We start from the raw sequence: 14,389 nt of genomic DNA on the forward strand, positions 1-14,389 counted from the left end.
CCTAAAGCTGTGTAACTGAAATGCCAATCAAACTCTTCTTCCTTCTTAACATACATCTGTCACTACCCAGCTTGTGAGATAGTAAAACCCATGGGGGTGCATCCAGCCTGCTCCTCTGCAGTGACAGCTTCATCGATGGGTGTCCTTGCAAGTGTGGTATGTCTAACTGGGACGAAACAGAGATGCTCACTTGGAAAATTCCAGAGTGTCTCTCTCCTGAGACACTTAGACAGAGAAGAAGAAAGTACTTTTAGTGATCACTCCTCAGCCTTATTTGGATGCCAGACCCTTCTCTATAAGGTGACTTATTCAGACACTTTATGTGGTCTACCCACCTGCATCCCTGGGGAACTTCTTGGGCATCCCCACCCAATCCCAGTCTCTGAGTTGGGGTCCAGGCTATTATGACCCCCTCTCTCCAGCTGGTTCTGATCCAGCTACACTGGAAACTCACTGTACTCTAGATGTGTGTCGCCTCCAGAAGAAATGGTGGTAGTGATGAATATTATCTTTGCTTGGTGGAAAATGAACCCAGATGCCAGAAGTGACATTTCCCTCCAAAGGAGAGGTAATTAGAAGGTCATTGATTAGAAGGTCTAAAGAGACTGCGGGTTGGGAGCAGGGAACATACAGCTGTATCAAGTTGCAGTTTATTTATTCATTGTACTTTTTGCTGACACTGTGATTGCTACTTAGTTATTACTGACGTTTTGCTGAATTTACCACTTGGTTTATGGTCAGAATTCTGGGGCTAGACGTGTCAGCTTCATCATAAACTCCTGACTTCAGGAGGCCTCCCTCACCTACCCTCCCCTCTCTAATACATGCCTTCTGCTTCAGGGTCACGGCTTCAGATCCTGGGAAGATTTGGGGCCCAATATCTCCCTTTCTGACACAATGAACATATTTATTCAGAGAAACATGATTGTAACTCCTTAAAGTACTTTTTAAACTGTATATTTCCCAGTCTTGGGGTGAGGACTTAGGCTTTATCTGGGTCCATGCGTGATGATTGTCAGAACACTTTCAAAATGTCACCTTCTCCCACCTTGACAACAATTATTTGAGCTAAATAAGGATTATTTAAAAATTTTCAAAAAATAATCCTCGCTTCCCAAGTTCCCCCAGATGGTAAAAACCAGTTAGGCCTGGAGCCTAGTTCCTGATATCTGCAGGCTGGGCTCCTTACAGGGTTGTCGGCTCAGAGATTTGCCTTACAAATACAAATTAGGCTGTTTCCCTTCTGTAATAATAATTTTAAAAGTTGTCTTTAAATTTCTCAAAAGAGTGAGATGATTAGCAGTCATGACCCGACACCTATTTTGATTTCTACAGAAATCAATATCAGTAAGTTTCCCATGTCTAAACTTCTCACTTTATGGATTCGGTTTGATCCTTCTATTAAAAAGTCATCCCAGGGACTTCCCCGGTGGTTCAGTGGTTGAGACTCTGTGCTTCCAATGCAGGAGGCATGGGTTCAATCCCTGGTGAGGGAACTAAGATCCCACATGCTGTGCAGTGTGGTCAATAAATAAATAAGCCATTCTAATCAGTGTTTCTTGATGTCTAGCTGCCTGGGCCCATATAATAAACATTTATTCGGGGCTCGCTAAGCTCAAGAGCCCCAGGCCTGTCACTCTGAAGGGGCCATGATGCTGGAGGAGAGATGGTAGGACAGGGGCCAGTTGGACCACGGCTGGAGATGCTGCATCTGGGCTGGTCCCTGAAGGAAGTAGGATTTGGACTTTTGTGAATGGGGGCAGGTAGGAGAAGGGAGAAACTTTCAACATGTTGTTGCTGCATTTGAAAACCAACCTTTGATTTAAACATCATTTTTCTATCTATAAAGGGAGCCTGGTGAGTGGGCCCTTGAAAGAGCAAAACTGAACGTGAATGAAAACTTCCTGCTTGTGGGGATTCTCGAAGAGTTGGAAGACGTGCTGCTTTTACTGGAAAGATTTTTACCTCATTACTTCAAGGGTGTACTCAGTATCTACAAAGACCCAGGTAACTCCGTCTGTAAGCATTTCTTCTCTGTTCGGAGGGTTACTCACCTTGAAAAGAAAACTCGGGAAATAAAGACGTGGAATCACCTCCTCTGTTAGTGAAGGGAGGTTCCCCGGCTTCAAAGCAAGGTCAGAACCACGAGATACAGATCCCAAAGCCTTGAGCATCAGGGCCAAACGTAAACTCAACGTTTTAAAGGCCTGATGCTTCCATTTCTCCCTCTGGAAAATGAAATTGGCAACATTCCTGTCAACGTTGTCCTGAACGTGTTGCTGGGGCTTCCGTGGATGGAAAGGTGGGCAAATGGGAGGGAGCCATCGTGTGATGCGCTGTCTCTGGCTCTATGTCTGTTTTAAAAAAGCGAATCCTGACACAGAGAACAGATAAAGCGGCACACTGAGGATACAGTCATGATTTTCCTCCAACAAATGCAGTGGTTTCCAAATAGAAGCGAGAAGCAGGATGCAGCAGAGCGATTAAAAGATGTCGCTATAAATGTGATTACTTTGAGAAACCCACTGTGTATTTCTCCTATTATAATTTTATCCCGAGAGAATCACAAACAGCATTGATTCTGCCCTGTTCTTATTAATCTATTGCTGCCACAACACTGCCTAGTCACTAAGGTGTTTATTGTTTGGTTGTTCTGAAATGGGAGGTGTTATTCTGCCTTGTGGAAATAAGGCCCAGGGGAAGGGCTCCCCCAGTGCAGCCTCTGCCCAACACTCCAGACAGCCAGGCAGAGACCACGTACTACCTCATGAGCAGGTACTGACGCTGGGTGAACTGGGCTTGTCTACAGGGGCCCTGACTTCTGTTTCATGGTAGGTAGGTGGTAGGCGGCCCTACCACCACCAAGGGCTGGTTGGGGGAAGGTGACTGCCTTAGTCTCCCCACTCCCTTATTCAGAGAACAACTCCCACGTACTTACATGACCAAGGACCTCAAGGTGTGCTCCGCACGTGTGTCTTCGAAGCAGGAAGTACAGTTGGAAGAGCTAGAAGTGTAACAAGCTCTGAATGGTCAGTTTTTTAATAGGGCCTTCCTTTGCCCTTTCAACACTTGCCCTGGGTTTTGTGTTCTCTTTGGGCACCTTCTGTGAGGTTTATCTATGGTAACACTGAAGGCCAATCAGCTCCACAACTTCCTTGTCCTGAAGAGAAACCCCTGTATTATTTTCTCATGGCCGCAAATCAGCGAGCTGATGTCAAATAGGTTAGCGGAGGTCACTTGATCATTCACACCAGAACCAGTTCACCTGGGCCTTTTCAGTCTAAACTCACACATGGTGGCACGCTAAAATCACTGCTCTTGCCCTTTACACAAGAATTTTATAAGTGAGTAGACTAGAGGATAGAGAACAGAAACACTGAAGTCTGAGACCCTTAAAACTCTGTAGATTAAACTGACCATGAAGTTGGATTAAGATGCCAACACTCCACTGGCCATTTTTCTTTGGTGCTTGTCTTATTTTATTTAAAAATTCAGATATGTATAGACTTTTTGTAATCCCCTTCCAGCAAGATGAAGAATATTTAGTCCCGTCTCACTGCTGAAGAAAAAGCACTAATAACAATAATTGAGGAGCTGGTAAAAATAATGTCTGCTAGTCAAATGAGCCATCACTTATTCTAGATTGGAAGGATAGTCATTAATTCTTTCCAATCAGTACTAAGGGTTCCAATCACCCACCATTTAGAGAAATTAAGAACTTCCCTAAATAATATCTCAACTGTTAGTGCACCCCACCCATTTATTTCCTCTAAGGAGTTATGCTGATGAGTAAATTTGTCCCCTACCAAAAATATTTGAGAAATTTAGTCTTCATAAAGTTTTTAAGAATGTATTTGATATTAATGTTTGCATTCTGTGGAGACCCAGTTAAGCATATCTCAGAAGAACTTGATGATAATAAGTACTCAAGATGGAATAAAAATGAAGGTTTTCACCTGATGGGTAAGCAAGAGAACATGCTCAGATATTTCTCAGGTATTTTGTGAGGCGGAGGCAGTACCTTGGAGCAAGGACTCAGTAAACTCTGTCCAACCTGGGTGTGAATTTGATTTGGGGGAACCGAAGCCAAAACAGTTACCGGGTAAGAGCAACTTACTGTGATTAACTTAAACAGTCTCATTTTTTATTGATCAATTTCAATCACATTTGCTCATTCCTTACCTTTCAAAACTGAGAGGCTTGGAGCCAGCTCAAAGAATTGAAGAGACTGAGATTCATGGTCATCCACCAAAATGTGAGCAGAAGGGCCACAGTTTACGCTTCCTGAGGCGCAAGGATTAACTGGTCATGAATGCTTTTCCCCCTTAGCTCTTAAAAACGGACATGCTGTGAGGTATCAATATTTTTCTTAGTCGTAGTTCCTTTAGGAGTAAAATCACAGTGGTGTTAAAGGCCAAAGTAAATAAGTAAAATAATTAAAGACAGGAAATAAGTGAATATCTGTGATAAGAACAGTGCTTTTATTAGCATCCCTCATAGATGTCCTTGAGCTGGTCAGTAACCCAGCTGTTCCATTTCAGTAGCCCGGTCTAGCATCCAGACATGAAACTGTAGGACCTGACTTTAACTCACAACCTTCCTCCTCCCTGAGGACTCGAAAGCTCAGGTGTCCAATCCTTTTCTCTTGTATTTTAAGTACTTTCCTTTACTAGCATTACATTAGTATTCATCTTCAACTTGTTTCCATTACGAATGTAAACATTGGAGCCACAGTAGAGAATTCCTAGATTTTTGTGGACTGTCCTTGTGAAACTGGCCACCAACTACTACAAAGGAAAATATGTGTGATTCCAAACAAATGGCTTCCTTACTAACTTTGAGGGTTTAAGTTCATTCATAAATCAAGTGCTTTGTCTTGTTCCTAAAAAAAAAAAAATATTTAAACTTGAATAGTTTTATAAACGATGATGATGTGCTGTGCTGAGTCGCTTCAGTCATATCTGACTGTTTGTGACCACATGGACTGTAGCCCTTCAGACTTCTCTGTCCGTGGGATTCTCCAGGCAAGAATACTGGAGTGGTTGCCATGCGCTCCTCCAGGGGATCTTCCTGACCCAGGGATTGAACCCACATCTCTTATGTCTCCTGCATTGGCAGATGGGTTCTTTTACCACTAGCACCACCTGGGAAGCCCAATGATGATGATAAATAGAAGTACAGATTTAAATATTTTTTAACTAGGTGTGAATGATAGACTCCCATTAAGAGTATCGCAACGTAAGGTTGAAGTTTATTGGCTTTGCAGTATTCAAATCTGAGGGTATTTACATACAAAATTAAAATTGGCCAGTTTTAAAAAACAGTTATTCTCTAAGGAAAGAACACCGAGTTGGGAGTTCTCTTTATGTGGTGGTTCTGCGCTTGCAGTGGGCTTCCCTTGTGGCTCAGCTGGTAAAGAATCCACCTGCAATGTGGGAGACCTGGGTTTGATCCCTGGGTTGGGAAGATCCCCTGGAGAAGGGAAAGGCTACCCACTCCAGTATTCTGGCCTGGAGAGTTCCATAGTCTGTATAATCCCTGGGGTCGCAAAGAGTCGGACATGACTGAGCAACTTTCACTTCACTTTTGCCCATAGGACCCAGAGCAAATGCAACTTTGGGTGGTAGATCACTAGGATCTATTGGATCTGTTATTATGATACTAAAGTATTACATAGAATGTTTTAAGGCACCTCTTTCTACCTTCTGTTGGTTAACACAATTATAGAGTGAAAGTGAAAGTCACTCAGTCGTGTCTGACTCTCTGTGACCCCATGGACTATGCAGTCTGTGGAACTCTCCAGGCCAGAATACTGGAGTGGATAGCCTTTCCCTTCTCCAGGGGATCTTCCCAACCCAAGGACTGAACCCGGGTCTCCCACATTGCAGGTGGATTCTTTACCAGCTAAGCCATAAGGGAAGTCCAAGAATACTGGAGTGGATAGCCTATCCCTTCTCCAGCAGATCTTCCTGACCCAGGAATCTAACTGGGGTCTCCTGCATTGCAGGTGGATTCTTTACCAACTGAGCTTTTCCCCTTAAAAACAAAAACAAAAAAACCCCACCATCCTAGGCAGTCTCACTGCCTCCTCAATTCCCAATTATGGAGGCTGTCGCCATCTAGAGGACATGGCGAGCCTAGGCTTCAGTGTTCATTCAGAATCCGTCCTTGGCTAAGACAGGGATCCCAGCTCACTCTCTGGTCATGCTGTCCACCCCTCTCTCTCACACCGTATGCATTTCTGTCAGGGAGACAGGCTATCACAGTGATTAGACCACAGGCTCTAGAGTAGACAGCCTGGGCGTTAAAGGCCATCCTCCACCTAACCGGACAACCAGAGGTAAGGTGTAACTCCTCTGCCCCTCAGTTTCCCCATCTAGTTAAGACACGTAAACAATACTGTCTGCATCAGAAGGCTGTGGTGAGGTGTACCTCATCAAATCCATGTAAAGCCCTCAGCCCAGAGCTTAACATATGATAGTGTTAGTCCTCAGTTGCGACCAACTCTTTGCGATCCCATGGACTGTAGCCCACCAGGCTCCTCTGTCCATGTAATTCTCCAGGCAAGAATACTGGAGTGGGTTGCCATTCCCTTCTCCAGGCAATCTTTCCAATCCAGGGATTGAACCCGGGTCTCCCGCATTGCAGGCAGATTCTTTACCATCTGAACCACCAGGGAAATCCCAACATAGGATAAGTGTTCAAAACTTAACTATTAGCCTGCCAACCACATTACAGGGGAGAGACAGGGCCTGTGTCCGGGAGGAACTAGGGCTTCCACTCTCTTTCTGTAACTTCAGTGTGAAAGAAAGAAATAGAAGAGAGAAGGAGGGAGGAAGGCAGAAAAAACCATGATGACTCTTCATTTATTTCATCAGTGACAGTTGACCTTTAACTATAAAATCACATGCCTTTAGGAACTGAGTATTTCTGACTCAGAAGGAGAGGAACAGTTATATTCTGGCCAGTACCTTATCCTTAAATAATCATAAGGGAATAAGTTTAACAGAAATATTACTACAGAGACATGCTTGGGTACTGAAAAGCATATACCATTCAAATCACTAGGGATTTTTTAAAAATAATCTACTTTTTATGCCTGAACTCTTATCAGAAATATCAGGACATTAAAATTTCAACTTTAAATGAAACCCACTATTGAGATGTGACCAGAGCCAATTACCATTAACTTGAGCTGAATGTTGAATCTTTCAGACTGTTCTGTATCATGTCATTTACTAGATATAAGATAGATATTCAATGATTTAATTGTGAATGGTGTTTTCATTCTTGAAAAACCTTTATTTTCCATATACAGGATTACATAATCAGAACACTATGACAAACTTTGTCCAGCAGATGGCAGGGTCTCTCCATTTTTTTTCAAGGAAGTGCCTGAGGTTTCCTAAGTTTCCATCTGCAGAGAGGCTTTTACAGAATGTTTGGAGGCAGATGTACAATTATGCCCAATTTGGGGCCTAAAAATGGGATCATATCAAAAGGATCCCAAGTACAATTGATTGCAGTAGTCCAAAGTGCATTATACGACAGTTGATGGGCTCAGGAAGTGGGAGGTGGTTTACAGTCAAATAAGTTTGTGTAGGTTAAAAACACGTATCATTTGTTGTTTGACTCCAAGTCCTGTCTGATTCTTTGTGACTCCATGGACTGTAGCATGCCAAGCTTCCCTGGCCTCCATTATCTCTTGGAATTTGCTCAGATTCATGTCCATTGAGTCAGTGATGCTATCTAACTATCTCATCCTCTGCCGCCCTCTTCTTTTGCCTTTGGTCTTTCCCAGCATCAGGGTCTTTTCCAGTGAGTCAGCTCTTCGCATCAGGTGGCCAAAGTATTGGAACTTCAGCTTTAGTGCCAGTTCTTCCAGGGTTGATTTCATTTAGGACTGACTGTCAACTCTGGCTTGTAAAAGTCATCCATCATTCTACAATAATTGGATTAAACATGCTGTTTTTCATCTTTTATTTCCTACTTTTTATTTCTTTTGTTGTTGTTGTTGTTGTTGTCCAGTTGTTCAGTCATTTCTGACTCTTGCAACCCCAGGGACTGTAGCCCGTCAGACTCCTCTGTCCGTGGGCTTTCCCAGGAAAGAATATTGGAGTGGGTTGCCATTTCCTTTCTTTGGGGGATCCTCCCGACCCAGTAGATGAAACGAAATTTCCTGCACTGCAGGTGGACTTTTTACCACTGAACCATATTCCATTTACTCTACAACAAAACCCCAAAACATTCTGGAACCTCACAGATGGTTGAGAGAAATTCCAACCATCTACAGACACCAATGAAGTTGTTTTAAAAACTCAATTATTGTTCATAAAAATAAGACCCTACTCTGTTATTGGTTCATCTACCATCAATGTTCTCCATAAAGATCTGTTTTTCACCAGTCATGTGCGAGGCTCATATTCTAATCATGTTGGTACTGCATTGTATGTGTATTTGCGTGTGTACATCCATTCGTGTTCAAACTGCTAAACCACTTATTAAGCAGCAGTGGTATTTGAGTGACTAATCTTGCATCAAAACATCAGCAACAGTTCCTAAACAATAGTAATTTGCATATCAATTTGCCATTTATAAAGTGCTTCCATATAGATGATCTCACTCGATTCTTACACGAATCTTCTGAAGTTGAGAAAGACAGTCTTTGTTTCATTTTCTAAACAAGGAAGCTGACAGTGGAAGAGTAGAATAGCTTGCTCACAGTTATCAAGTCCCGAGTGACCACAGACATTCAAGCTTCTGTCCCCAGAACCACCACTAACTCCATGAACCTATGACCCTCCAAAGATGCTTCATATCCGATCACTAATGCAGAGCATTAAGCACCCTTACGTAGTAAGCATAATACAAGGTATTAAGTACCGTCATCCTCGAGGAGGGCCTGGAATCCCACTCCAGTATTCTTGTCTGGAGAATCCCATGGACAGAGGAGCCTGGAGGGCTGCAGTCCATGGGGTCACACAGAGTTGGACACGACTAAAGCAACTTAGTATGCACGTGTGCAAGCCCCCTTATGTATTGCACTTGAAGGTAAAAGCATGATAATAAAATCTATAGATTATCTCTATTCAACATATGGTTTGATTTTATAGTAATTTAACTTTCCCCCAATATTCCTCTTCTGTGAAGGATAATATTTAAATATCAGGTATAATCTGATATTTTGTTGAAAAATTCAACAAACACTTTCAGCAAATGTTTACGTGTCTGTAATGCACTCCAGTCCTGGGGAACAGCTGTGTAAAGATAAAGAAAACCACATCTGGACTGAGCATCATCACAAACAGGGCTGGAAGGACACCTACTGTTGAAGATATTTGTGCCCGGCTTTGAAGGGTGCATAGCGGACGTTCATCTGGCGGACGTGGAAGGAGGCAGGTTACGAAGAAAAAATATGAGTGCAGAAAAAAATGTGAGTGCGGGTGTGAAGGCATAGGAGTCCCGAGTGCGGAAGGCTCGAGGGGCGTTCCAGCCCACCTCGGCCCTTGCCTACTGACCTTACCTCTTGGATCTGAGTCCTCCATCCTCCACAGCTCAGTCACCTTGCTGCTAAGTCAGTCCTGCCCAAGGGAGGAACAGTGCCCGAGGCCTTAGACCTCGGTGCAGCGCAACCTGGAGCTGAGTCACTCACGCCAATCCCAGAACCAGTGGCCGAGCCACAGTTGCCAGAGGGCCATGTGTGACCCCCACCCCCAGCCCCCCAGTTTCCGTGCCCTCTGCCACGTCTGACCACCTCCCAAGGATCCCTCACTTTATAACAGGATACTGCTCTAACAGGACCAGGTTCCCGGGTCCCTAGGGCTGGGTTATTCCTCTTGGCTTTATTTCCGGTTTCCACACCCAAGACCTAGCCACCGTCTAGGCCTAGGGTACCCATTGCCTCCAGTCGGCCCTGCACTGTTCCACGGGGGGGTCCCACAAATTCTGCAGACACAACCTACTGTCCTCTCTGACCCCTAAGTTGCCCTCTCTGCCCACCAGCATGGACTCCCCTTCTGTAGGCAGCCACTCTCTGACTCAAGGGTGAGCTGGCTGTGTCCCCTGACAATGGCCTTCCTCACTGGGAGTTCTTGGGATCATCCCTTCAGAATTTTCCCCTAGTCCCCACCTCCCATCCCATGCACCCTGGGAAACCGATCCCTTCTAGGTCCCAACCTCATCCTCTGGAGAGCCCCAGGTGCCCCCCACAGTGTGGCCAGGCATGGGGTGTGCAGTTTGTGCAGTTTTCTCTCTTATGATTCATTTCCCCGGACGAAAAGCTGGCTAATAATATCTGAGTGTGTGGTGGAGGTACCAGCATTCCTCTGCGTTTAGAGGTGAATTTCTTCTTCTTGCGAATTTAATCATTTCTACTTTGAGCAGTTTTGAGTTGAACTTGACAGTAATATGCTTTGCATTGAGTAAGAATGCTACTGAGGGTGGAATTAGTCACCACAAATTTCAGCTTTGGGACTTTCCCGGTAACTCAGCAAAGCTGAGATCCTCCTAGAGCCTGGGCCAAGAAGATTAGAGACCTGACCCCAACTTTTAAAAAAAGTTGATTTTTTTTTAAAAGACCCTTTGAGCTTCCTGTGCTTTTGTGCCCAAACTTCCAAGATCCATCCGTGTCCAGGTGCCTAACCTGGTGATGTGGAAAGAGACTTCCAGAACTGTCTTTGTGCCCCTGAGTCATGATCTTGCCTCAATGACAGTTTCTGCTTATAATATGTACCCCCCAGACTGAGCGAAGTTCAATCCTTACCCATTTAGCATGACTCGATACTTTACAATGGCAACTGCTATTTTTGTTCAACTAATCTTGTTCAAATAAAAATACCATTTCCTGATCTGCTTTTTTTTTTTTAACATCTCAGACATTTTTTTATCAACGTGTAACATCCTAACTTTCCACATCTTGTAAATGGTGTTGGACTTTGAAAAGAACACAGTGAAAAACGGCACGTATACCTGTGTGCAAAACCTGGAAGTTTTTAGTGGTTTCTTGTGAGCTATATCAAGCATATTCATTTCAGTGTCCACAAACCCACAGAGAAATCTAGTCTAATTTCCCACTAATGAGAGTAGGGACATTTTGCTTGCTGAGTGGGAGCTTCAGATGCTCTGAAGTATTGCCTCTCCAGTTTTGATAGTATGCTTCTAAGTACTTCTCTTGGCTTGTCATAGCCAGACAATACTGGAGCTACTTTTCAAAACATGTTTTCCTAGAATTTTACCTCCTTGTTTTTTAACTATACTTGATATATTAAAGTAGTACGTGCATACTCAGTTGCTTCAGTGACGTCTGCCTCTTTGCAACCCCACGGACTTAGCCTGCCAGGCTCCTTTGTCCATGGGATTCTCCAGACAAGAGTACTAGAGTGGGTTGCCATTTCCTCCTCCAGGGGATCTTCCTGATCCACGGATCGAACCCACGTCTCTTATGTCCCCTGCATTGGCAGGCAAGAGTCTTTACCTACTGAGCCACCTGAGAAGCCCCATATTAAAATAGTACATGCATATAATTAAAAATCCAGTAGTACTAAAGGACATATAATGAAAAGCAGTTGTTTCTTATTTCAGCCCTTTCCACTGCAAAGTCTGGTTTTGAAGAGGCAAATACATTCAGCACAAGTAGCTGTTCTGATAATCACCACACTAATTATAACTAGTATGCACAGGCTTGTTTTATTTTTGTTGTTTTATTGTCTTGATTTATTTATTTGTGACATTATTTAGTTCTCTTATTCTACCACCCTTACCTCTACTTCCTCCGCCCACTATGTTCATAATATGGCTATATCCATATTTTACATACATATTCCTTGTTTACATGACTACGACTGAATATATTTGTTGGATGCTGATCCAAGTAGTACACAATCAACTCATTTCATTTCTTGCATGACTTATTGTTTTTGCTAGAATTGATTATTGCCTTGGATTTTTTTTATTTGCTTAGATTTATTTATACCTATCAAAATTTTCATGTTTGCCTTTAGATCTGCTGTATCAATATTGCTTTTGATTTTTTTCAGTATTATTTCAGATAAGTACATCCATTCCATTCCTGCTCCCCCATCCCAGGACCACTCCCCTCCTTCCCACCCAGAGGTCTGACTTTCTGCTTTGATCTGGGCTAATTACTCAGAAGTTTCCTGCACAGGTCTCCTGCAACTTCCCTTTACCATTTTACAGAATGTATTGTATCCCTGGTCTCCTGAATCCCTCAAATTCTATTTCTTGATTTAATAACTCCATTCATTCCAAGATATTCCCAAGTTGGTTCCTGATAAAAGAGGCATGGAGAGTGGTAAATTCTTTGAGTCATCGCATATCTGAAAAGCTCAGTGTTTTACTATCTCATTTGATTGTCAGTTTGGTTTGGTATGGATTCCTTCATACATGCATTCCATTTCCCATGTTTTTTTCTCACTTTCTCATTCTCTCTGTCTCTCCGGAGTGTTATTTTTATTCCTTTCGTGAAAATTGACAACAGTGTGCCTCAGTGTGCTGAGTAATCAATAGATGCATTTAAGCTTAAAACACATGTTTTTTCATTTCTGGGAATTTTTCTCGTTTTACTTCTGCATTATTTACTGCATAATTTTATCAGCACTATTTTCTGTATTTCAGTTTTGGAATACTGTTGGTCAGATAGTGGAACCTCTAGATGCATCCTCTCTATGTGCTTTATTATTTTTTCCTCCTTTAATTTCCATCTCATCAACTTTTTCTCTCTGGATGAGTTCCTCAATTTGTATTCCAGTCATTCTGTTGAATTTTCTCTTTTCCAAGAACTCTTTGTTAATCTTCTTTTCTTCTTTTTGCATACTATCTTGGTCTTGTTTGCTGAATACAATGCCACCTTAAATCTCTGAAAATTACAGAAATTTTAAAAAAGTATTTTCATCTTTTTCTTACATTATCTCTATTTGCTCCAGACTCCTTTTTACTGTTTTGGTTGGTTGCATGCTTGCTAAGTCACTTCACTCATGCCTGACTATTTGTGACCCTACAGATTGTAGCCCATCAGGCTCCTTTGCCTATGAGATTCTCTAGGCAAGAATATTGGAGTGGTTTGCCATTTCCTCCTCCAGGGGATCTTCCCAGGGATCGAACCCATGTCTCTTATGTCTCCTGCATTGGTAGGTGGGTTCTTTACCAATAGCGCCACCTGGGAAGCCCTTGGTTGGTTTGGGCATCTCTTTTTCAGTCCAAGGGTTTCTCTGGTGGCTCAGAGGGTAAAGAGTCTGCCTGCAATGTGGGAGACCTGGGTTCGATCCCTGAGTCAGGAAGATCCCTGGAGAAGGAAATGGCAACCCACTCCAGTATTCTTGCCTGGAGAATCCCATGGATGGAGGAGCCTGGTAGGCTATAGTCCACAGGGTCGCAAAGAGTCAGACACGACTGAGTGACTTCACTTTCTTTCTTTCTTTCTTTTCAGTCCAAAGTCTTTTTCCCTCGTGGTCTTTTTCAGAATTCATATTTGAGGGTGAGACACACGAGCTAATTGAAAGTGAGCTATACAATAGGGGGCTGCTTATCAACTAATGGACCCACTTGGGATGATCAAGCAACCATCAGGTTTTGCTGGGAAACATTTGTTAGTGATTTTAGGTCTTTTTTTCTCTGGAATTTATTCCGTGTCCCTGCTGCAGTGTTCCCCAAACATCCACTTGAGGGACGGGAGGTGAGGTGGGATTAGGAGGGCAGGACGCATGTCTGGTTGTTGGTATGGGAACAGGGGCTGAAGGTCCATGTTCAGGCACCATTCGCTTCACTGTTCTCCTTTTGGTCCCTGCTTTCCTCTCTCCCCTCTGGCTTAGCAAATCAGTCTGGAGCCTCTCCCCAAATTCTTTAGCGACTACTCCTAAGACTGCCTATTCACAGGCAATGGAGAATGGGGGAAGACCCATGGTGAGATACCTGATTGCATGTAGGTGTGGAGGGAATTTAGGGCCCAGCTCCTTCATAGGCAGAGTACCTGTCTCATCCTCAGTTTTTCCATCTGGGCTTCCTGGGGCTACCTCTCTGTCTCTCTGGGGTTGTGCAGGGTGAGTTGACCCTCTTGATGTATGCCCCCCTACCTCTGCCAACACTCCAGTGCATTTACTCTGGTCTGCTACATCCAATGCATTCCTCCAACCACTGTCCATCTTCCAGAAGTTGGTTGAGGACTGTCTTCTATTGAAACCCTTCTCCAGTTCTTTGTCTTTGTGATCCAGCAATCTTTTTCTAAAATTATCATCCTTTACTGTCACTTGCATGATGATTTTCAGAGGAGAGGCACTGAAGGCCTGTAGTCAGCCTACTGCATTTAGCTGGGCATGTGCTAATTACCTGAACTTTAAGATTCTATTACCAGTTTTGTGTTTAGAGCTTGTAGGTA

General features: G+C 43.3%; 1 protein-coding gene across 2 annotated transcripts in view; it reads left to right on the plus strand.

Annotated features, from left to right (window-relative positions):
• Window positions 1-14,389, plus strand: part of UST (uronyl 2-sulfotransferase) — a 313,320-nt gene that overhangs the window by 248,551 nt on the left and 50,380 nt on the right. For both annotated transcript variants that reach the window (XM_061130018.1, XM_061130017.1), the window contains exon 7: window positions 1,850-2,007. In XM_061130018.1, coding sequence (XP_060986001.1) covers window positions 1,850-2,007 — 158 coding nt within the window. The remainder of the gene's footprint in view (window positions 1-1,849; window positions 2,008-14,389) is intronic.

This window comes from Dama dama, chromosome 26 (assembly GCF_033118175.1).
Source record: "Dama dama isolate Ldn47 chromosome 26, ASM3311817v1, whole genome shotgun sequence".
NCBI classification, from domain to species: Eukaryota; Metazoa; Chordata; class Mammalia; order Artiodactyla; family Cervidae; genus Dama; species Dama dama.